This window comes from Gymnoscopelus braueri (genome assembly GCF_963280865.1).
Source record: "Gymnoscopelus braueri genome assembly, chromosome: 5".
Lineage (NCBI taxonomy): Eukaryota > Metazoa > Chordata > Actinopteri > Myctophiformes > Myctophidae > Gymnoscopelus > Gymnoscopelus braueri.
The window spans coordinates 6,926,433-6,952,205 of NC_137606.1; the positions used below are offsets into that span (position 1 = coordinate 6,926,433).

The 25,773-nt window shown below is 42.3% G+C and overlaps 1 protein-coding gene across 2 annotated transcripts in view; it reads left to right on the plus strand.

Annotated features, from left to right (window-relative positions):
- cntn5 (contactin 5) overlaps window positions 1-25,773 on the plus strand; it is a 380,291-nt gene that overhangs the window by 75,180 nt on the left and 279,338 nt on the right. For both annotated transcript variants that reach the window (XM_080429360.1, XM_080429359.1), the window contains exon 2: window positions 15,632-15,750. In XM_080429360.1, coding sequence (XP_080285486.1) covers window positions 15,696-15,750 — 55 coding nt within the window. In that variant the 5' untranslated portion in view covers window positions 15,632-15,695. The remainder of the gene's footprint in view (window positions 1-15,631; window positions 15,751-25,773) is intronic.

The following is a 25,773-nucleotide window of genomic DNA, read 5'->3' on the forward strand; positions in this document are numbered from 1 at the left end:
GAAAGGTGCATGTCAGGCGGAAATGGCTGTGGCTGACGGCCAATCTGCACCAGACTTTTCAAAGCGCGTGTATGCGTGGACATGGCTGCGCACGTACAGTGCGTTTGGAAAGAACCAGTTGATATCAATGATTGATACCAGCTACACCTTGCGCGCGGATACGCGAGCCCCGCATACGCAGACTTTAGAATAGGACTCTAAAAGTGTGTGTGTGTGTGTGCACAGGCGCGTGAGTGCACGCAGCCATGATTAGACAACATTTGGGGCAGAGGTTCTTCCTTAGCCCGCTGTGAGTGCGTGCGTGCACAGTTTCACGCCGATCGGTCCAACGGTGCCGGAGATTAGCCGTTCACAGGCGGATGGAGACGGACGAACTCTGGCCCTCGGCCAGCCAGCCTGGCGGAGACAATAAAGGGAGATTGGCAGAAATAAGCAACACATAAGGAAGCTGGACTAGCTGGTCATGCATGAAAAGCCAGCTCCGTTATTACGTGTACACGACCATCTGGAGGCAACAGACAAGAGTTAACCCATTAAGACCGGGAACGCATCTGTGTCGTTTTAAGATTTCTTTGGCTGTTCAAAAATTGCAGATCCGCTATTTGCCTTTTTTCATTTTTTTATGTATATGGCCGCAGATCCCCATCTCAAAATGTTTTGTTCCAGGGACCCCCCCCCCCCCCCCCAACAGAAGCAAAGATTTGAGTCAAAAATGTTCCCTTAAAAAAAAGATATATATTCATAGATTTGCAAAAAAAAATCACGATAAAAAAATAAAAAAAAAGATCTACAAGCTCATAGCGTGACACTCGGTGCCACACTATGAGCTTGTATATCTGCTATTTTCGAATAGCCAGAAGAAATCTAAAAATGACAGAGATACATTCCCGGATTGAATGGCTTAAACCCTCAGTGATATTGAACAGATAGTTCCCATCCAGACAGCAGAGAGCTCCTTCAGCCTGACGGGGCTCACCACAGAGATCATGTGCCAGCCTTCCAGCCAGCACTTTACATTAATTACTGTATGTTATTATTAGATAACAGTGACACTGATGTCATCCATGGGTTTTCCGGTGACCATATATATGTAGGTCACTGATGACATTGGCTGCTGAGTGATGATATCCTTTACAGATAGCATGTTTACATTTAGAGTGAATGATTGGTGACTGAAGTGATCAATTTTATTATCCTGGTAATTTGTCTCAATATGTCAAAGTCATGTGTTTTTTTTTCTTCTTTCCCCTGGGTTATACATGCATTATATCCTGTCTCATGCAGCTGTCGATAGCGCTGGCGTACTGTACATACAGGACACTGGATCATAGGCCCCCATTCTGCCTAATAGGACAGTGGTGGGAAAAAGGGCTCGCATTGTTTACTCAAGTAAAAGTATCAATACTGCGATGTAGAAATACTTTTGTTACAGGTAAAAGTCCGGAATTAAAAATTGACTTGAGTAAAAGTACAAAAGTATTGGTATGAAAATGTACTTAATGTACCAAAAGTAGAAAGTACTCATTATGCATAATGTCCCCATTTCACAAGTTTTCAAATGGATACAAATCTTTTGAAAATAGCAGATCTGCAAGCTCACAATGCGACGCATTGTGAGTTTGTAGATCTGCTATTTTCAAATGGTCGAAATGTATAGGGCTGAAGTGGTTAATGTATGTTTTGTGATAATAATCAAGATCTACAAAGTAACTAGTAACTAAAGTTTTCAAATAAATGTAGTGGAGTAAAAGTGCAATATTTGCCTCTGAGATGTAGTGGAGTAGAAGTAAAAAGTATTGGAAATTGGAAATACTCAAGTACAAATAGTTTGAGAACTGGTCTACAACACAAGTGATCGATGGATTGTTTTGTATTGAGTTTTGGATAAATTAATAAATGTATTTGTTTATCTATTGATCATGTAGATCAGATATATTTGTCAGCGAGGACAAGTGGAGTGGAAGAGCAGGTCCGGGGACCCCCAGGGGTCCTTGAGGGGGTTCCATGGGTGTACGATTGATAGTTGGTAAAAGGTACTGCTCTGTATAACTGTGAAAGTGTACAACATCTTACAGTTATAAATGGATAAATGAACACTGAGCATTTTGCGGTGCACTCCCACCTCTTTTTAGTGAGGGATTCTGTGCTAAATAATACTGCTCATGCATTGTTATTTTGTGGTGTCGGCATATCGTGCTTATTGCAGTGGTTCATATGATGAGAAATGAGATTGCACTTCACAGCAACATTAATTTAAAACCGGCTCTCCTCCTGTTAAAGTGAAAACATCACTACATTATTTCTGTGTATTTGTTGTCGAGATGATATTCCATTAGCAGCATATAACTGAGCTGTGTGTGTGTGCGTGCGTGTGCGTGTGCGTGTGCGTGTGCGTGTGTGCGTGCGTGTGCGTGTGCACGTGCGTGTGTGTGTGCGTGTCGTGCTGCAAAGTTTCCCCCAGCGACGTCACTTAGATCGCATTTAGATCAAGTATAGGATGTCCATGTACTATGGATGTGACATCGTTCAGCTTGGTTACATTCTGTATCACCAGCTCACTGTTGAATGTATAAGTTGCTCGGGTGGCGCAGTGGTAAAGTCCCTGCCCACCACCACCACCACGGAGGTTGTGGGTTCGAATCCACCGTGGTGCATCCGGCTTTGTCTAGCGTCTACGCAAACACAATTTGGCCCGTTTTCGGGGGAGGGAAGCCGGGCGAAATCGGTCATTGAACGTTCTCCTACGGGCTGGGGGCGGCACCTGTCAGCGTGGAGTGTTGGGCGGGAGGAGTAGGACTAAGGCCCTACGTCCTCCTGGTGGGGGCTCCTCACTGGCAGGTGAGTCAGTAGGATACGACATCACAGAAATGTGTGTGGGGAGGAATCAATTGGCATAGCGACCAAACTGGGGAGAAAAAGCGGTGAAATATAATTGGCTACTCTAAATGAAAATACATAAACTGATTATGTAAATCTTACATAGTGAAGATATACAACAATTTTTAATGGTGCAATTTTCAACTCCTTCCAATTCACAATTTTCCAATTATAATCAGTCTCTTTGAATATGACACAATTTCACCTTTTGTCATTGTCACCTAAAAAAATTTGATTTCTGCGACCTATAAGAAGTAAATCCGATCTTCACGTAACTTCATTTTCTGTAACTGGAGACCCGGGGGCTCTCTCTGTCTGTCTGGGTAGTTTCCAGACAATTTAGATGAAAGAAACAGCACTGGCTGCTGTAAATGCAGCCGGTTGTCACCGTTTTTTTTCCTTTTGTGTCGTAAATGTGTGAAGACAGCGAAAAAAGGCTTATTCAATCAGTTTCCTGCTGTTCTTCCCTTCAAATCAAGTGTCTTGAAAAGTCCCCTCCTTATCTTTTTTCCCCCACAGAGGCAAGTGAGTTTTTTTTGTATCCTTGGATGTCTCTAGTCTCTAGTCTCTAGGATATCAGATTTCACGACGCTGTGATAATGTTGGAGGTCAGTCAGAGGTAACTATGCAGGAGTGATAAAAATGCATATCGCCACATTCAAAAGGCTCCCGAGACCTCTCATACCAACACATGAATGCAAATGAGATCCTCTCTAACCAGGGGAAATTCCATCATATCCAACCATCCGTGCGTGCATCGAAATATGAATTTAACCCTGGGAGTGCAGCAGGCCTATATAATACAGGATGACCTGATGTGCTCCAACCCGGCCACATCTTTGCTCAGGTTTCCTGAAGTGTCAGTGTGAATCTTGACCCATTAAGACTGGAAAAGCATCTGTGTCATTTTTAGATTTCTTAGCCGCTATTAGCTTGTAGATCTGCTATTTTCTGGAAAAAAATCATGAACATTTGTGCAAATCTATATATGAATGAATTTGAATATATGTATATTTTTAGATATTTTTAAAGTGAACATTTGTAACTCAAATCTTTGCTTCTGGGGAGGGGGGGTCCCTGGAACAAAATATTTTGAGAAGGGGTCTGCAGCCAAATACATATCATTTTGGGGGTCCTTGACATGAAAAAGCTTGAGCACCACTGATATAGCAACAATAGTTTTTCAAAAAACTGTTAGGATTTAGAAGGCATTAGAATCCCCAGAAGCAAAGATTTGAGTACCAAAAAAAATGCTTTAAAAAATACTATTTATTCAAAAGATTTGCAGAAAATATTCATGATTTTTCTAAAATAGCAGATCTACAAGCTCATAGCACAGCACTCGGTGCAGCGCTATGAGCTTGTAGATCTGCTATTTTTGAATAGCCAAATAAATCTTAAAATGACACAGGTGCTTTCCCGTTCTTAATGGGTTAAACTGACGGAAGAGATTTGTGTACACGTATTATTAATAGATCTACTACGCAGTGTTTCACTAGATTTTGAGCTTTCGCTCAAACCCTCAGACCTTCATCAGAGAAGACATTTGACAGTACGCATGTACAGCATGTTTAGAGCAGTGTTTCCCAAACAGTGGGTCGGGACCCATTTTTAGGCCACGGACCGTTCTAATGGTCACTACTCGCTACAATACATATAATTGTTTCATTATATCAAACGATTTTTTTCAAAAGAAAGAAAGACAAGAAAATATTTGTCAGAAAAGAAAGAAAAAAGTTTTTTCAAAAGATTTTCAGAAATGTTCAAAATATAATTATAGGAAATGTCATGAATTAAAACAGATCTACAAGCTCACAACGCGTCACGATGCGGCGAGTTGTACCACGTCGTGAGCTTGTAGATCGGCTATTTTCATTGTTAAATTCATAATGTATTTCTCTAAGTTTGGGCCTCTGAGAGACGCCAAATTCACCATAAAATGGATGCTAATTGAGCCAAATGGATGCTAATTGAGCCTTCTGGGTCTATTTTTGAACGTGCAAAGGTCATTTATTGATTAGATTTTTTTAAATAACTCCCACTCGTTTTAACCCGTTAAAACCTGGAACGCATCTGTGTCACGTTTTGATTTGAGCTAAAAAGCATTATTTTACACTTTGGCTATTCAAAAATAGCATATATACAAGCTCATAGAACTTGTAGATCTGCTATTTTTTTTAAATCGTGAAAATGTGTGCAAATCTTTGAATATGTATATTCTTTTAAAGTGAAATTTGTTTACTCAAATATTTGCTTCCTGGGGGGTCCCTGGAACAACATATTTTGAGTTAGGGGGGTCCGCGGCCAAATACATATCATTCTGGGGGTCCTTGACATGAAAAAGTTTTAGCACCACTGATATAGAAACATATACGTTTTTCTGAATACTGTTGGGATTTAGAAGACATTTGTAGAATCGGCTTCAGGTCTTAATGGGTTAAATAACTCTCACTCAGAATTAAATGAACACTGAGCATTTGACTGTAGCCTATATGAGTAGGAATTTAAACACAAGTTGTTTAAATCGTTGTTGTTCATAAAGGTTTCTGTGATGCGTGCCGTTAGTGGAGTTTCAGAGATTGAGTTGAGTAAAAGTTGAGATTATTATTGTGCTTCATATGCCTCAACCTTTCATTTCCATTTCGTATATCAGTTGTCAGACTGGATTTGTCCTTTTTTAAATTAGCAGTGTATGATGTTTTGTTTGTCTGGGCTATGTGCTCACTGAGGGATATTGTGACACAAATCCTCTCATTTCAAGATTGAATAATTTAGTACCATTTCAATGAAACATTGATTTGAATTTGTCTTGGTGTGTGCTCGAGGCAGACAAAACGATACAATACAAATGCACCTAAGCATTAACATAAACATGCTCAAACAAAAGTGTCAGTTTTATTAAAACTGTACGGTGAGTGCCAGAGATCTAACCGTTTGTAACGCTACGCTGTTTAGAGCTGTAGACTCCACGACGAGAACCCCGATGTAAACAATGGATGCGTGCACGACGATGGATGGAACAATAACATATCTCACGCGAGTCGCCATTGCGGAGTGATTGCGCATCGAAAATGACTCGTTTTCCACAATGTAAAAAGTTAAGGAGATGCAGAGGTTTGACCCTAACCCTAACCCTTATCAAGGAGATGGAATGGGAGCGGACGGGAGACAGTTTTTTTGGCACGGTGATCCATCTGTCCCTTCATTCTCAGAGGCACCATGGGTGGTTCCAAAGTTGTGCTAGCCCCCCCCCCCCCCTTGTGAAAAAAAACAAACATTGAAAACACGGTAAATACTGGTTTTGGCACCCAATGTGTTAACCACATGTACTTTGTCTGCTCTTGTTTCTTTCCACACTACTGAAAATAGCCGGTCAACAAGCTCACAAGCAACGTGAAGTTATGAGCTTTAGAGTGGCTATGCTGTATAGTTATTATTTTGTTATGTGAACCGGAAAACAAATGAGAAAATCACCCCATCCTTGCATCCCCTCCCTACATGGACTTGACCTGCCTTGCCTTCTCGCCTGCGTCATTTCTCGTCATCTCTGATACACCGTGACAGAATGTGAGAACACTGTCACACTGTTGCACCGTTCTTGACTGGTTGCAGCCAGAAGTTAATAAAGCAATAGCCAGCACTCCGAAGTCCTTCTGGTACTTTTAATTCATATGCAGCACGGACAACACAGCACACACGGACGCGTTTCGGCGTCAAGCCTTCTTCAGCGTGTATGATAATGCAAACATTTGGGGACATTTAAATAGGGGGACCGGGGTGCAACACAGAAATCGGTCCGTCTAAAAACAGGCTAGTTCATAGGCCTCATCACAGTTGTTTATACATCACATTAATCCCTATACCCCTCTTTGATTAGGGGAAATGCAAAATGCAAAATACAAATTACATGACAAAACAAAACAGAAAACAGTCAGAAAAATAAACAATTAATAAGCTTACACTTCTCTGAATGCACAATCACAGACATAACAGACAGATTTCACTTTAGAGTTCAGTCGGGAGTCTGTTTCCTTCTTGGATGTAATGGTTAAAATGGACGAACAGGTGTCCACTTCTGTGTACAAGAAAAAAACGATAGAAATAATGACTTGCACTTCTCCAGTTACCACCCACCAGGTTTAAAGAAGGGCCTACCCTATAGCCAGTTACTGAGGGTTAAGATAATTTTGTAGCACAGATACTGCTTTTGAAAAGCAAGCAAAGGATCTAAATCAATGTTTCAATGCCAAAGGCTATAATAATAAGGTCTTAAATGATTGTTTACACAAGATACGTAACCTCAACAGAACCAGTTTATTGACTTCTAAACCTCCACAGCCAGGAGAGTCTAAAATTGAGCCGTCTACCACTTTTTCTCCAATTTGTAATGAAGTTAAGAAGATTGTCCAAAAATACTGGTACATTCTATCCACTGATCCTGCTATAGGTCACGTGTTTAAAACGCCCCCAATGTTTGCACATAAACGAGCCCAAAATTTTAGAGACTCACTGGTCAGAGCAGATTGTTACGTACCTCCTAAACATTTTATGTCAGACCCACCTGCAGGTAATTTTCCATGTTCAGGTTGTCTTCAATGTAACGCTATGATTGAAGGTGACACAGTGTCTGTTACACCCTCACACTGGCAAAAAGATTAATATCAAGAGTAGAATTACATGCACAACGAAATATGTGGTCTACCTGTTAAAATGTCCATGTGGACACTTTAATTCAGTAGGACATGAGGTATGTTCTTTGAGGTTTCAAGGCATTGAGACTGTACATCCTTTAAAGAGAGGTGGTAACAGAGATAGGCTTCTCCTACAAATAGTCCATGAGCCAGACAAGATTTCATTATCAAAAGAGTGGGCAAAACCATACCTATATTAAATTGTTCATAGGGTCAATACGAGTAAATAAATATATGATAACAGCTTTTACATGGTTATCACACATTTTGTTATTTTCCCCATACGTACATGACAGGTGAAAAAATTACAACATTTAAAAAAGAGTTATCATAATGAAACTTCCTGAGTTGATTACTTACATGAAGACAATGATTTATCGTATTACAAGTTTTCTGAAATTGTATATTTAAATATGCAAATGAGGCATTACGAAAATATGCCCGAATTTGTATAACTTTCCAGAATCAACATTGGAACATTGGACAAAGCCAGAGTGAACATTCTTATTTCATTTTGTTAAGATGTTTGAGTCAAAGGTTTTTAACGAGGGAATATTCAATATCTGGCTCAATTTTGGGGCTTCATGCAGATCACAATTTAGTCCAATTTCGTGGACTAAATGCCTAATTTGCATATTTAAATATACAATTTCAGAAAACTTGTAATACGATAAATCATTGTCTTCATGCAAGTAATCAACTCAGGAAGTTTCATTATGATAACTCTTTTTAAAATGTTGTCATTTTTTCACCTGTCATGTACGTATGGGGAAAATAACAAAATGTGTGATAACTATGAAAAAGCTGCTCCTGTGGAAAGGTTATCATATATTTACTCGTATTGACCCTATGAACAATTTAAAATAGGTTTGGTTTTGCCCACTCTTTCGATAATCATTGCTCAATTTTGGGGCTCTGGCTCATGGACTAAAAGAGAAGCTCTTTGGATACACAATCTACAGACAGAACACCCCAAGGGGTTAAACGAGGAACTGCTATTGGGCTGTTTTTTATAAACGTCATGAATTTGGAATTGGGGTTGAGTCTTATGTCTGTGATTGTGCATTCAGAGAAGTGTAAGCTTATTATTAATAGTTTATTTTTCTGACTGTTTTCTGTTTTGTTTTGTCGTGTAATTTGTATTTTGCATTTATCACTGCATTCCTGTTTATGACAGAAAGTCAAGGGAGTGTACTTATATGAACTGTATATTTTTTTAATGATCTACTGGTATTTTACTAATTTTATATGTATTGGATCAGAGACCCCTAATCAAAGAGGGGTATAGGGATTAATGTGATGGATAAACAACTGTGATGAGGCCTATGAACTAGCCTGTTTTTAGACGGACCGATTTCTGTGTTGCACCCCGGTCCCCCGATTTCTGTGTTGCACCCCGGTCCCCCCGGCACCCCCGGTCCCACAGCACACACGGACGCACACACGCGTCCGTGTGTGCTGTGTTGTCCGTGCTGCATATGAATTAAAAGTACCAGAAGGACTTCGGAGTGCTGGCTATTGCTTTATTTACTGTGAATCTTAGTGAGCCGTGCACCCGTAAACTGCATCATATACTGAGAGTGCTCGTTGTTATTTTCTATTGTGCAGACAGAAGATAGTTGGTGGGCTTTTTCCACAATATGGCTTACATTGACAGTCCATTTAAGACTATAAGAAACGGTGGTCCCCAGGATTTTTTTCCTTGGTCATTGTTTACCTGGTATCCTTATAGTTTCAATGTACAGTTTGTTGTTTAGACAGATGGTAGGTTCATGGTTTACCTGGTATCCTAGTTTCGTGAGACACTACGCTGTTCTCTCTGCATTCTGATTGTGATAAAACCTTGCTTATTGTAAGTCACACTGGCAAATATGAAGGTTTTTAACTGAATCACAATGAGAAATACAGTCGTTAGTATACACACATACATACATACGTTAGTATTTGTGTGTGCGCTTGCGCACAGGGTGTGTGTGATGCGTCATGTGCAGTAGTGCGTAGAAGTACTTGTAGTCAGTGCATGTTGCATGTTGTGTGTTGCATGTTGCTCCTGCTTGCTACTCTCTGCTTTCAGCTACTGCCACCGGCTAGCCTCCTAGCGGGGGTGAAAAGAGGAGCCGAGTGCGTAAGCCTCCTTCTGCCGGTACACAGCCTTTCCACCACCAAGACTCCTGCAGTGCCTCCACGTGGCCACACACGGATACTGGGTTCCGCGAGGTCCCAGGCTAATCTGTAGGGGATCTCGGAGTTGCAGTGGACCCCAGAGGCACGACGTGCAGGCCCACCGGTGTGTGGACACGCCCTGGCGTCTGCCAACCACTGTCCCAGCTAAGGGTCAAAATGCATGGGCAGATGGGGCTCATAGCCTTGGATGGCAACCTGTCTAGGAGAAGGTAACTCTGAATTAAAACCGGGTCTGCGAGGAGTTGCGCCCCACAGTCCGCTATCAGCATAGTAAAGCCAACCATGGAGTACAAAGTCATCCCAAATCCTATACTTCCAGCGGCGGGAGTCCGCAGGAGCATCGCGGCGGTCGGTGGTGCTGGTCCTCCTTCTGGAGGACACCATGACGACAGGACCTCAAACCCTGGGATTGCCCCAGGGAGGGTCCTGTCCGATCACAGCACCCCGTCCAATGCACTCATGCGTTGTCGGAGACCATTCGTAATGGGAACCTTCAATGCATGCACAGCAAGAGAAGAAGCGAGGTTGATAGAACTAGCACACTGTGCTGAGGAATGGGGAGTGGAGATCCTGGGGATCCAGGAACACAGGAGAGTGCACACTGACGACCGGATCGTGTACCGCAGAGTGGAGAGAAGCATGTTCATCTCTGCATCAGCGTGGCGAAACGAGGCCCAGGCCGCAACAGGCGGTGTAGGGTTAATGCTGGGTTCTCGGGCGCGTAAGGCTCTCCGTTGGGTTCACTACCACACCAACAGGATCCTGATCGCAGAGTTTTCGGGCAATCCAGTAACAACAGTGATAGTCGTGTACTCGCCCACCAACGTGGCACCACTTAAGGACGTGGAGGAGTTCTTCGAGGACCTGGTAGCAGCGGTCCGAGAAGTCCCAGCCCACAACTTCCTGGCAATCCTTGGGGACTTCAACGCAAGGCTTGGACCAGAGGACACACCCTTCCCTTACCACGACTCTACTAACCGCAATGGCGCCTACCTCACTGCCTTCCTCACAGAACACGAGCTACTGGCGGCAAATACCATCTTCCGGAAGAGGATAGGAAAGAGGTGGACCTTCCGAGATAGAGCCACTGGTACGCTGAGACAGTTGGATTACATCCTTGTGAGGAAGAAGTGGAGGAACTCCATTATGAATGCAGAACCATACTCCACATTCAGTACTGTGGGCTCAGACCACCGAGTGGTCTCAATGAAGGTGCGTCTGAGCCTCAGGGCCCCCAAACCAAGCCCCAGGATCCGGTATAACTGGAAAGCGCTCTCCAGCGACCCTGGCCTCCAAACCAGGTACACAGAGGAGTTGAGGAAGCGATTCCAGCAGCTGGATATGGGAGCGGATCCCAGCAGCGAATACATGCGTTTCGTTGCTGCCAACGAGGAGGCGACCAAACTGTGTGTACCCATGATGGAGAGAGTCCGTACTTCCCTGCGATCCAAGCACCCTGGGGTGGTAGCGGCACGGCGGAAGATGGAGGAAGCCCGTCTCATATTTGAGAAGGAGCCAACTGTGGAGAGACGTATGGAGCTGAATGAAGCCAAGCATCTTCTGTTCAGCACATACGACACCATCAAAGGGGAGGAGCTGATGGAGAAAGTGCAGAGAGTGCAGGAAGCGCAGGGTGAACAGAAATATGGAGAGGCCTGGAGGGTCATCAACGAGATGACTGGGAGGAAGAGGACCAAGGAGGGACAGGTCAAGGGACACAGCCCTGAGGAGAGGGTAAAGACCTGGTTCAGCCACTTCCAGAGGCTGCTGGGAGAGTCGGCAGAAGCAGTTGCGGAAGATGTGCCGCCAGTCCTCCCGGACCTGGAAATCGATGATGGTCCCTTCACGCCTGGGGAGCTCGCCAGGGCGAAAACCACAGTGAAAGTGGGAAAAAGTCCCGGTCCAGATGGCATTCCCCCAGAGGTCCTGAAGAACTGTGATCTCGACGACATCATTCTAGAGTTCTGTAACCTTGCCCTGTTGCATCGGCGGCCTGACATGTGGTCTCTGTCAAACATCATCCCAGTGCCCAAATCCGGGGACCTCTCAAAGCCGGACAACTACCGAGGCATCAGTCTGACATGCATCATTGCTAAAGCTTACAACCGCATGATCCTAAACAGGGTCCGGCAAGCAATTGACCCTCACCTGAGGGAGAATCAGAACGGCTTCCGAGAGGGACGAACTACAACAGCTCAGATCTTGGCACTTAGGAGAATGATTGAGGAGGTAAAGAGGGACAACCTGACTGCAGTCCTATGCTTTATAGACTTCAAAAAGGCATTTGACACGTTCCACCGAGGCATGATGGTGAAGATCCTGAAGGCATACCGGATTCCTCCCAACCTACTCCGAGCAATAGAGTCCATGTACGCAGGAACAAGGGCCAAGGTGGTGACCCCAGACGGCAACAGCGAGGAGTTTGACATCCTGGCTGGGGTTATGCAAGGGGATACACTAGCCCCCTTTCTCTTCATTATAGTCCTCGATTATGCGCTCAGGAAAGCAATCAGTGGGCGAGAGCAGGAACTTGGCTTCACACTAACGCCAAGGAAGTCGAGGCGACACCCCGCAGTGGTCCTCACAGACCTTGACTATGCGGATGACATCAGTTTGCTCTCTGACAACGTGGAACAAGCACAAGAACTACTGAACAGGGTAGAGCTAGAGTGCGCCAAGGTCGGCCTCAGGCTAAACGCCAAGAAAACTGAGGTCCTCACCTACAACGTTCCACCAGAACATCAACCTCTGACTACAGCAGGAGGCACTGTGCTGAAAGAAGTCGAGGACTTCAAATACCTGGGCTCATGGGTCAACTCAACTGAGCAAGATCTTAAAGTGAGGAAGGCAATTGCATGGAGGGCCCTGAATGGCATGACCAGTGTATGGAACTCCAATCTCCCCCGCCAAATCAAACTCAGCTTCTTCTACGCGACAGTAGAGTCCGTTCTTCTCTATGGCAGTGAATGCTGGACCCTGAAACCAGCCCTTGAGAAGTCCCTGGACGGGTGCTACACCAGGATGCTGCGTGCAGTGCTTAACATCAGCAAGAGTGCGCATGTTACCAACATAATCCTGTATGAGGGAATACCAAGGGTGAGCGAGAAGATTGCTGTAAGGAGAATGAGACTAGCAGGACACTGCCAAAGGCACCGAGAGCTGCCAGCCAGCAAACTGGTGCTGTGGGAACCAACACATGGGCACCGGTCAAGAGGACGCCCCACACCAACATATGTGGACACGCTCAAGAAGGATGCAGGAGCCCATAGCACCAATGAGCTGGCCAGATGTATGGAGAATCGGGATGACTGGAAGCAACGATGGAGGGCTCGTCTGAGGACGACCTAGAGAGGTGACAGAAAGCAAGGCTGGGGAGCACCATTGCTGATGGACCTTGAGAACGTGTTGACTTTAACTACTTGATCTAAGTCAAACGTCCAGTTAGGACCTGTTAGTGTTTATGTGCTCAACACAATGTGTTATGTCACTCACATAGGCCGTAAACACTATGCACTGGAAAATGCACATAATAAAATCATGCACTGATAATCAGTGGGGTAAACTAACTAAGTACATCTACTCAAGTGCTGTACTTATGTACAATTTTGAGGTGCTTTTACTTTACTTGAGTATTTCCAATTGTCTATATTTTTACTTTTACTTTTAAATATTGTACTTTTACTCCACTACAATTATTTGAACACTTTAGTTACTAGTTACTTTGCAGATATAAATTATGACATTATAAAACATACATTAACCACTTTAGCCCTATTTTATACCTAGGCTATTTGAAAATAGCCGATCTACAAGCTCACAACGTGTCGCATCGCAACGTGCTGTGAGTGTTGTGATCTGCTATTTTCAAACATTTTAGTACTTTTACTTTTGGTACTTTAAGTACATTTTGATACCAATACTTTTGTACTTGTACTCAAGTACATTTTTAATTCCAGACTTTTCTTGTAACAGAGTACTTCTACATTGCAGTGTTGATACTTTTACTTAAGTAAAACATTTGAGTACTTTTTCCACCACTGCTGATAATAAACATGAAGCAAAATGAAGCAATCAATAGGCTATCAATCAAAGCACTATAACAGATATGTTTAGGCACAAAGCACTTATGCCTACTAGTAGACTTACTTCAAAACGTGAACACATAATCGTAAAGAAATGTGTCGCCCATACAGAAGACACACTAACACAGTGATCACATTGAATTAATGTAACTTGTTGCCACCTCCATGGTGGGAGGACAATAAAGTGAAAGTGAGTGAGTGACAACTCCAGCACCACGGACAGTTCCCCAGTGCCTGAACAAATTAGGCTAATGAATTTTGCCAGTGCATAATGATCAACTGAAATGCAACAACAGACCTATGTGTGTGTGTGTGTTTTATTTAGTCCTTTCGCTCATCATTAGCGGAGCTGAAGGCGGCAATTGTGATCTGCATGAATCGTGCTGAGAACCCGTCCTCCCATTCCTTTTGGCCCATTATGCTCGCCAAAGCGAACTTCTGTCTCTCCCAGAACGGCAGCAAAAATCCAGCTCCACGCTAACTGTAGGCCTGTATTAGCCTTTTTTATTAATTCATTAGGAAATTATATTTGCAGTATAGCTAATGAATGATGTATATATATATTTGACCAGTGGTGGAAAAAGTACTCAAAGGTTTTACTTAAGTAAAAGTATCAATGCTGCAATGTAGAAGTACTCTGTTACAAGTGAAAGTCTGGAATTCAAAATTTGCTTGAGTAAAAGTACAAAAGTATTGGTATAAAAATGTACTTAAAGTACCAAAAGTAAAAATAGTAAAATGTTTGAAAATAGCAGATGTACAGTACAAGCTCACAACGTGTCGCGATGCGACGCATTGTGAGCTGATCTGCTATTTTCAAATAGCCTAGGTATAAAACAGGGCTAAAGTGGTTAATGTATGTTTTAGAATGTGATCATTTATATCTGCAAAGTAACTAGTAACTAAAGTGTTCATAATTGTAGTAGATTAAAAGTACAATATTTGCCTCTGAGATGTAGTGGAGAAGTAAAAGGATAGAATTGGAAATACTCCAGTAAAGTAAAAAAAAATACCTCAACATTTTACTTTAGTATAGTACTTGAGTAAATGTACATACTTTACACCACTGTATATAACACTTGTGAAACAGTAAAATGTTTGTGGGGTACTGGGCAATCTGGATGGGGGGGGGGGGGGGGGGGGGACATTGCCCCTAAATGCCTCACCCCCCTGACCCCCGGCGTGGCGGTGCTTAGCTGACATTCAAATCGGGTGCAGCAGAGCTGAAGAAGGACGAGCAAGTCTGTGGGCCGGCCCACTTGCAGGCTGGATGGCTTTAATTAGGGGGGCTGCCGAAACGCTTGTCCTTTGTACCCTAAAAGACATGGAGAAGAAATCATAATTAGGGGAGAAACTTCAGCGGAAATCGGCTGTTGTTGTTTTTTTCCCCGTTGGGCAAAGTGATGTAGTGCCATATGAAATTATAAACAGCTCAAATGTAGTTTTTGCCAAAACAATCCACTCCCAAAAGTGGTCAATTTCGATTGTGACCACCCTTATTTTAGAAGCGGCTCAGGTGTGTGTGTGTGTGTGTGTGTGTGTGTGTGTGTGTGTGTGTGTGTGTGTGTGTGTGTGTGTGTGCGTGTGCGTGTAAAGGGAGGTGATAATAACTGCATTTTGACATCATTCAGAACTTCAGATAGTTTTTTAAAGGACTCGGAGCACACTTTTAGTTCCCTTGCGGCTCAGCTTCTTTCCGTTACGCCTCAAATTCAAAATGGTGATCCGAGTCCATAACATGGCTGCTGGGGGTTCAAGTGCTTAATGGACTAATAATAATAAGCAATATCTTTTCAGGCGCAGCTTTGATGAAGAAACTGACCTGCTGACATTCTCACAGAAGGGACCCTCCCAAACAAGTATGGGGTCGCCATGGAAACCCCTTCTTCTCCTGTCTATCATCAGTGGCCTTTCAGGTAGGAAACCTCCGGGGTTATATTATATCTGTGGTACTGAAGCACAGCGGTACACACATTGCCCTTCTGTGATTATGAAAGGTCTTTGCTCTTATGAACCGGATGCCACCCTCGCCTCACCTTGCTTAACTCCGGTTTGCTTGTATTGTACAGCAGTGATTGAAGAAGTACTCTGATTCTATATGTTTTACTGAAGTAAAAGTAGAAATGCCACAGTGTAGAAATACTCTGCTACCAGTAAAAGCCCTGTATTAATAAAATGTCACTTGAGTAAACCTATAAAATCTAAATGTACTTAAAGTACCAAAAATAAATGTAGTCATTATGCAGAACATTTTTGTTTAGTTTTTTAGTTTTAAAAAATTGTCAAAATCTTTCGAAAATGGCACATCTTCAAGCTCACAATGTGACGCATTGTAGATCTGCTATCTTCTAATCGTATAAATTAGGGCTTAATTGTCTCTGCCAGGTCGAAAGGCATGGCCGAGACCCTGCAGCCTGTCCGTCCGTCCGTCCGTCCGTCCGTCCGTCCGTCCGTCCGTCCGTCCGTCCGTCCGTCCGTCCGTCCGTCCGTGTGTCTGTGAGCAGCTAATCTCCAGCACTGTTGGCCCGGTCACTGTGAAACTGTGCACACACACTCCCAGGATGCCAAAGCCGAACCTCTGCCCCACATTTTTCAGATTGGCCTGTTATAGCGCCACTAGGAGGCCTATCTTTGCAAAACTCATTTTTTGCTATTATTCCTACAGATTTTGTCCAAACATCACGCAAATCGGTACACAGTATCTCTACAGTCATGTGATCAACGTGTGCGATTTCTGCGATTTTGCACGTACATTCCTACTAGGCCGACCCTCTTCACATTGGCCTGTTATAGCGCCACCAGCAGGTCTCATTTAGCAAAACACATTTTTGGACCAAAATGCCTCAAATCATGAATACAGTGTCCCATTGCTGTGAATGGCCTAAGAAGAAATGCCACCCCTTTCACATTGGCCTGTTACAGCGCCACCAGGAGGCCACAATAACCTACCTGACCTGGCGGAGACCTGTGCTCCAAGGAGCACTTTTTCTAGTTGTATGTTGTATGTTTTGTAATAATAATCGAAATCTGCAAAGTAACTGTTGTAACCTAAGTTTTCAAATGGTGTAAAAGGTAACAAATATTTGCCTCTGATATGTAGTGAAGTAGAAGTATAATGTATAGAAACATTGACATCAACTAAAGTAAAAGTACAGTACTTGAGTACATGTTGGTTACTTTCCACCACCGGCTAGGAACGTCCAGTGTTATCCGTTGGATTGAGTCACAGCGGCACACACTCCTCCACTGTGAATATGAAAGGTCATCGCTCTTATCAACCGCCCTTTGCACATTGCTTAACACCCGTTTGCTTGTAATGCACAATCTCCTGTACAAACTGCAGCCGTTTCTCCGGTTACGGTCGTTGCCCCGTCGCTCATGGATAAAGAGCGACAGCTTAGAGAGTGACATCTAAATGCTGACAGAAATATGTAATAGCGAGGAGAATACGAGAGAGAATACAATTTTCTTGGACCTGCAGAGGCTGCAGAGGCTTGTTTACACCATGTCACAGGAGAAGAAAGCGCTCTCTGATGAGGCGTTAACCCTTTAAGACCGGGAACGCATCTGTGTAACCACTTTAACCGTTATTTTATACTTTGGCTAATAAAAAAATAGCAGATATACAAGCTCATAGCGCGGCACCGAGTGCCGCGCTATGAGCTTGTAGATCTGCTATTTTTGAAAAATCGTGAAAATGTGTGCAAATATTTTCAAAGCAAAAATGTTGTACTCGAATCTTTGCTTCATGGGGGTCCCTGGAACAACATATGTTGAGATGGGGGTCCGCGGCCAAATACATATCATTTCGGGGGTCCTTGACATGAAACAGTGTGAGAACCACTGATTAATAGCAACACGTTTTTTAAAAAAAAACTGTTCCCCAGAAACAAAGATTTGAGTTACAAATGTTTGCTTTGAAAAATATATATATTCAACGATTTGCACACATTTTCATGATTTTTCAAAAATAGCAGATCTACAAGCTCATAGCGGGGCACTCGGTGCCGCGCTATGAGCTTGTATATCTACTATTCAAGAATTAGCCAAAGTGTAAAATAATGCTTTTGATAGCTCAAATCTAAAAATGACACAGAGATGCGTTCCCGGTTTAAATGGGTTAATTCAAGTGACAGCTAAGAGTGACAGCTAAATGTTGAACACATTTAATAGCAAGGAGAATACTAGAGCATATATATATATTTGGGACCAGCCTCTTGTGGCTTGTTACCCCGTACCAGAGAAGGGGAAAAACATGGTCTGTAATGATGTGTCTAGATACTTAACCCATTAAGACCGCAAAAGCGTCTGTCTTTTCATAGATTTCTTTGGCTATTAAAAAAAAAAATAGCAGATATACAAGCTCCTAGCGCGGCACCGAGTGCCGTGATAGGAGATTGTAGATCTGCTATTTTTTTTATTGTGAAAATGTGTGCAAATCTTTGAATATATATATATGTATATATGTGTATATGTGTATATGTATATGTATATGTATATGTATATGTATATATATATATTTTTTTTTTACTCAAATATTTGCTTCTGGGGGGTCCCTGGAACAAAATATTTTGAGATGGGGGTCCGCGGACAAATACATATCATTTTGGGTGGTCCTTGACATGAACAAGTTTGAGAACCAATATAGCAACATAAGTTAAAAACTGATTTAGAAGACATCTGTAGAAACCCCAGAAGCAAAGATTTTTTTTTTTTTTTTAAATACATAAATTCAAAGATTTGCGCACATTTTCACGATAAAAAAAAAATAGCAGATATACAAGCTCATGGCGCGGCTATATGAGCTTGTAGATCTGCTACTTTTGAATAGCCAAAGTATGAAACAGTGGTTTAAGTGGTTACACAGATGTGTTCCCGGTCTCAATGGGTTAAATGCCGAGGCAACAAATGAGGCTGGATTGCTGTTAAACAGCCTCACGCTGCGATAAGGATTCACCGGGAAGACGTTCTGTGAGAGTTGTGTCGTAACGTCTGTAAAGTGAAGTTATTCAGCAGAGAGAAATGTCAGCCTCTCTGATAACCCCTTAAGACCGGGATCAACATCTGTGTGTCATTTTTAGATTTCTTTGGCTATTCAAAAATAGCAGATCTACAAGCTCATAGCGTGGCACCGAGCTTGTAGATCTGCTATTTTTATAATCGTGAAAATTCGTGGCGAAATCTTGCATTATATATTTTTTAAAGCAAACATTTGTAAAATATTTAGTTCCAGGAACACCCAGAAGCAAAGATTTTGAGTTACAAATGTCCGACCAAAAAAAAGAAAATAATTCAAATATTTGCACAACTTTTCATGTTTTTTTTTTCAAAAATAGCAGATCTACAAGTTCATAGCGCGGCACTCACTAGCTTGTAGATCTGCTATTTTTGAATAGCCAAATAAATATAAGAATGACACACAGATGCGTTCCCGGTCTTAGATATAGATAACTGCACCCTTCTGTACTTACTCAATTTGGGTTATTAGTTTCATGACATTTGTGCTGTGGGGAGGTTTTATCCTGCCAGTTTTCTTTATTACTGACAACCTGACAAAAACTACCCAAGCAAAGTATAGAGCTGTGAGCAATTTGAACTACATGCTATAGCCTATTATTCTGACGGTAACTTTGTCGTATGCCTTCTTGAAAATGCAGTATCAGGGATGGCACGAGATTGCATAGATGTACATATGGATGGGAACTCATAAGATTGTATTGATTCCAATGCTATTTGTGATTCTGCTTATCGGTTAGATTCTTTATCAGTTCGCTGTTGCTTCCTGATACATTTTTCAGAATGGAAAAAAGGAGGATGCCCCAATCAATTGACCAAACAAGCATTATTAAGATCACAATTACAAATGAAAGTGGGTGAAATTCAGGCTCTCACCATTGCAGAGCAAAAGTAAAAGTAGGGAAGAGACAATAACATTATACAAAACTAGAAGAAGGAACACAACGTGCATACAAATAGCAGCATGTTTAAAATCTGTGTCATGTAGACAAAGTCATAGATACATATAAAAAAGGAGCATCCAGTATGAAACGCAGTTCGGTTAAATGCAATGGCAACCAGGCTTAGTCGCCATTGTTTCTTGTGGATTTCCGGGAGTGAGGATTATCAGTTGTTTGAGTTTCAAAATAGTTGAACATGTTAAAAAAAATGCCAATGCTCCTTATCTTCTCCTTTTAAACAGTGCAGACTCATGATGTCATTGTTTTGAACAAGTAACTGTCAAAAAACATTGATAAAAGGAAAAAAGCTCTGAGGCATTCCATTCCATTTTCTCAGTTAACGACTTCAATTCTCCAATGATTCTCATCACTACTTGTACACAAATAACACGATTAACCCTCCCCAATTTGCAGCACACTAAAGGTCATTACACACCGGCGATTATGCGAATATACGCCAAATTCGGACTCGTTCCGAATAATTAAAATACGCTTTTTCGCTTCGCCTTTTCGCTTTTTCGCTCCATGGAAGCTTGCATTGACTTTATAAGTTTTCTTTTTAAAAACGTATTATTCGCATGAAAAAAAACGCCCCCGGTGTGTAAGGAGCTTAACACTGGGCTCTTGAGTGACCCACAGACTAAAACAGAGAACCATGTGCCTTCTATTCCTAAAAACTCATTTGTTCAGGATTTGTCTCGGTTTGTTTACTCGCAGTAGTTTAGTGTGACTTTAAGCTGGGAGTTGTGGGTTCTTTTGAGGTTCCAGAATGGAATAAAGGAGATGATATTTGCACACAGCCCTGCTGCCGGGTACGTATTATAATCTAATAATCTCATGCAATTTTAATTTGGCAAAGACGGCGGCAATGACCTTTCAGTGGCTCTGCTTGCTGGGAGGTTGGATTTCTTCACACATATTGGCCCTAGTGATGGTCTGCTGCTTAAAGCCGCACTAAGGCCACGTTTAGATGACGACGCTCTCTAGTGAAAACGTCAAAGTGTCGTTGCGCTCTCACTTTTTATTTTGCATTTAGACGGTGATGCACCACTGATTGAAAACGCTGTACGGTATGCAGTTGATCTGTGGGTTGCCATGTCCGCTTATTATTAGCGACTTTGGCTTGTTTTTTCCTGTAAAGTTGCTTGTAAATATTGGTTGTTGTTGTTGCGTGTTGCAGGTTTTTGGGCTTGTTTTTTAAAGTGTAGTTACTTTTTTTGGGTTTTGATTTTATTATTGTTTAAACAGTTCTCAAACATGTGCATGTCAAATTATTGTATTTCTTCGCTGACCCCCATCTGAATTAATAAATATAGATATGGTGAAAATAGCCTATCTAAAGGCTCACAGTGAGCTTGTAGATCTGCTATTTTCAAAAAAGAAAGAAATAGTGAAATAATACGAGAGAGAGAGAGAGAGAGAGAGAGAGAGAGAGAGAGAGAGAGAGAGAGAGAGAGAGAGAGAGAGAGAGAGAGAGAGAGAGAGAGATGAGAGAGAGAGAGAGAGAGAGAGAGAGAGAGAGGAGAGAGAGAGAGAGAGAGAGAGAGAGAGAGAGAGAGAGAGAGAGAGAGAGAGAGAGAGAGAGAGAGAGAGAGAGAGAGAGAGAGATCAAAGAGAGAATATAATATATCAAATATTATTTCACTATTTAGTTTCAAGATCTTTGAAAATAGCAGATCTACAAGCTCACAATATATTTTTTTCCAATCTGTATGGTAGAGTATGTTAATATAATATAACTTATACACTTGGGGTGGTTGTATTTGGCCTCCCTGCTCTTCTATTGAGACATTTAGATCGTGTCAAAGGTCATGTCTCACCTAGACACAGGATCTGACACAAAGTTTGACTTGATGGTCAAGATTCAATGTATCCCCTCCTGAGCAAGCAGACTCAGGCTCAGGCTCTATTAAAAGCTTTATTATAAATGTCAGCACTTGCACAGGAAACCGGGCTCAACTCCGTGGTAGAAGAGGAAAGATACATAGTGCAGCTTTAAAATTAATCCTAGTGTCCCTATTCTGTGGATAACATTTGGTGAAAACAGCCGATTTAAAATATGTCGTGTTATGGCGCGTTGTGCAGTACGTCGGCTATTTTCAGCGCAGATATTTGGTATAGATGGAAAAAAGCTGCCGTTTAACTGAGTTGAGGTATATAGCCGGAACGTGTCCTGATTGCCTTGTCTCTTCTTTTCAAGTAAAATAAACCGAGGGAAACAATGTGAGTGCGATCTTTTTTTTGTTGGACTTTTGGAGCCGTGCACCCGGCAAGTTTACCTTTTGTTCGTGTTTGACTTAAGATGTGTGCTCGCATTCATTGTAGTTAAAACATGAGGGGGCCAAGAGTAGACCCCTGTGGGACTCTGTTGAACGAAGCATGTAGTGGTTAAAGATCAGGTGTCTTCAAGAAGCAGCTGGGAGGGTGTGGTGGTCTAACTCCATTTTAATGGTCGTGTCGGTTTGCATTTGCTGAGCCGTGCTCGGGGCTGTGGTAGCATGTGGCACAAACGGGGACAAACAGACGACATTAACGTCACCATGTGTGCTCGTTAAACTCTTCCATAAAATGGAAGTAACAGTTTCTCAGCTTGTGGGCCCTTCCTTCAGGGGCCGAATAATTCTGCACACGTTGCATCAGATTTGAGATGGTATAAGAGTTGGATTTATTGTCTCCGTCAGGCCGAAAGGCATGGCGAGAGAGTATGTTTTACCCTGTCCTGTCCGTCCGTTAGCACCAAATCTCCGGCACCGTTGGCCCGGTCGCTGCGAAACTGTGCACACACACTCCCTGGATGGATGCCAATTCAGAACTTCTGCCTCAAATTTTTCACATGGGCCTGTTATAGCGCCACCTGGAGGCCGATTTGTGCAAAACCAACTGTACTCCTACAGATTTGATCCAAACGTCATGCAAATCGGTACACATTATCTCTATAGTCATGTGATCAACATGGATCTGTCCGATTTCCCATATTCCATCCTCATTGGCTAAGGTTCGCTTCCAAAATTTGCAGGATTGGTCCGTTTTGAACAAAATGCCTCAAATCATGAACGCAGCTTGCGATTTCCGTGAAATTTCATGAAGACATTCCCACTAGGCCAAGGAAGAAATGCCACCCTTTTTCACATTGGCCTGTTATAGCGCCACCAGCAGGTCTAATTTAGCAAAACACATTTTTGGAACAAAATGCCTCAAATCATGAATGCAGTGTCCAATTGCCGTGAACGACCTAAGAATAAATGGCACCCTTTTCACATTGGCCTATTATAGCGCCACCAGGAGGCCACACTAACGTACCTGACCTGGCGGAGACCTGTGCTCCGAGGAGCACTTTTTCTAGTTTTTATTATTTTGTTTAAAACATTTGTTTATTGGATTTTGACAGAAGCATTTCCTGCATACATATCAACAACACATAACATTGCATCGCCTCATAGATAGCCCAATCAAGACAAAAGTTGCATAACGACTTAGTTTGTTTTTTCCCCCCTAATGAAAACGCAAAGGACAATAGTCTTACAAGACTTAAGAAATAAGATAAGTAAAATAAATACAACAACAATACACAAAACCAAAGATTTGGATGTCTTACCTTACAATACATTGAAGCAAGATGCTGTGTTAGGATTTGCCAATAGTTGCAGTAAGACATTTGTACCCAGATCACAGTGTTCATGGCGTCTTGAGATTTTCCGTCTCAATAGCAGATGCTGTAGTACAGTACAAAATTCAATATCTTTGCTTGAACCATGCAGGTGATGCAATGTGTATTGTTTTGGTTTGATAGATGTTGCAATGTGGTACTCCTAAGTACCTGGCAGTTTCTTCAATTTCAGAAGTTTTGGGTCAGAGATTGACAGTATTAGACATGTTTTTTTAATTGTAAAATGAACTTCAATGATAATGAAAAGGGGTCTTTGCTGGCAGGACGTTCAAGGTCATGGACAAGTACATTGTTGAACCAATAGCTTCTATCACATGGTTCTTTAAAAGTTGTACAACTTAAAGACAGTTGTCATTGACATTCGACTGTTACTGGTTTGTGTTTGAGAAAAAGTGTTTGAAAATAGCTGATCTACAAGCTCACAACGCAGTCGCGATGCGACGCGTTGTGATCTTGCAGATCGGCTAATTTCAATGATTAATGTATGTTTTATAATGTAATAATTTATTATGCATAGTAACTAAAGTTTTCAAATAATTGTAGTGGAGTAAAAGTACCATATTTGCCTCTGAGATGTAGTGGAGTAGAAGTAAAAGTATAGACAATATCCAGTAAAGTAAAAGTACCTCGAAATTGTACTTAAGTACAGCATTTGAGTAAATGTACTTAGTTACTCACCACTGCAGTTGTGTCAATCAGCCTCATTTATGGACATTTGCAACCACTGTCTTGGTGCCACTATGCGGTTTTGCGCACGTCAAGAAACTCACTTGAATCAGACCAATGAAACGCACATATTTCGGCATAAATCAGCAACTTGCAGCTATGTTTATTATTCTGTTGGTTTAATATGCTGTTCCTTAAGATTAAAGGAGACAAGACGTGATACATCTTTAATGAACCTAGAGGGGGAATTGGGTTGCTAAGACAGCCAGACGAATTACAGGGTCGGAAGAGGATTTAGCAACAAAAACACACGCTAGATAGATTTCACTCCTCGAGGCAATGTGAGGCGTGATGAAGCGACTGATTAAACCCACCGCGGTCATACATTTAGCATGACTGGTTGGTTGTACAACACCCAAGGTACGGTATTGATAGGGACAGCCACGCACCATTCAAATCTCTACTCTATATGGCAGTATTGATACTTTTACTTAAGGATAGGATTAGATAGGATTTTGACCCGTGGGTGCACCCACCACCATCATTGTATCACCCCGGGGGGCGCATGATGTTACCAGTGTACTGACTGTTTCGCTCTGCATTGTGTGAAATGAAGGTCTCAGCCGGGGGGAGGCGAGGCCATGTTTATTCCAGCAGATTTCACATAAAATGGAATCAACAGGCCACCCAGAATATTTTCACCCACCACAGTTTCAGACACGGTTCCATCCCTCTCTCTCACTCTCGCTCTCGTCTCTCTCTCTCTCTCTCGCTCTCTCTCTCTCGCTGTCGCTCTCTCTCGCTCAAATTCCATTTGATTCTGAATGAATATAGCACACCAGTTGGGATGGGAAAAAGCTTGAAACGTCAACAGCAATAGGCATGCACAATTGCTTAGTGGCAGCAGTTTTCCTTCCTTCTTTCCTTCATTTTTTATAATCATCAGACCATACCCGTCGGGGGATATGAGCACCCAAAGTGCGTCATGGTCCGCTTGTTTCACGGATGTGGCAACACCGGCGCTTGTTTCACGCACATGATTTGGCAACCCGGGAGCCAGCGAACACAAAAAACGCTAGTAAACAACAGCTGACATTTGGGGAAAGCTGTTCCGTGCACATGGTAATGGTCAAATGCAGATCAATTGCTCCAGCCACTGAGGAGAACCGGGCAGAAGAGTTTTGGGACGCAGCACGCACAGAGCTTTGTAGAATTATAGGATGATGATGACATCTGGGAGTGTCACAGCCATATGTACCAACAGTGAGGCGGTTGATAGACCAGAAGGCAGTGTGGTTACCAACTTCTGCCCTCAATTTCCCACTTTTCTGATTTACCAGCTAGTTAATTGAACCCACCTGCTCTCCCACATCTAGATGCCTTCCTGATTAGACAGCTATATAAGGGATCATATAAAGCCAGGCCGTCATTATTGGAAAATAATTCCCTTCACACAGATGGGGTTTAATTTCCATTAACCCATTAAGACCTGAGGCCGATTCTACAAAATGTCTGTTTTTAGAATGTCTTCTTCTAAAAAACGTATGTTAAAATGTCAGTGGTTCTCAAACTTTTTCATGTCAAGGACCCCAAAATGTATATGTATTTGGCCAAGGACCCCCATCTCAAAATATGTTGTTTCAGGGACC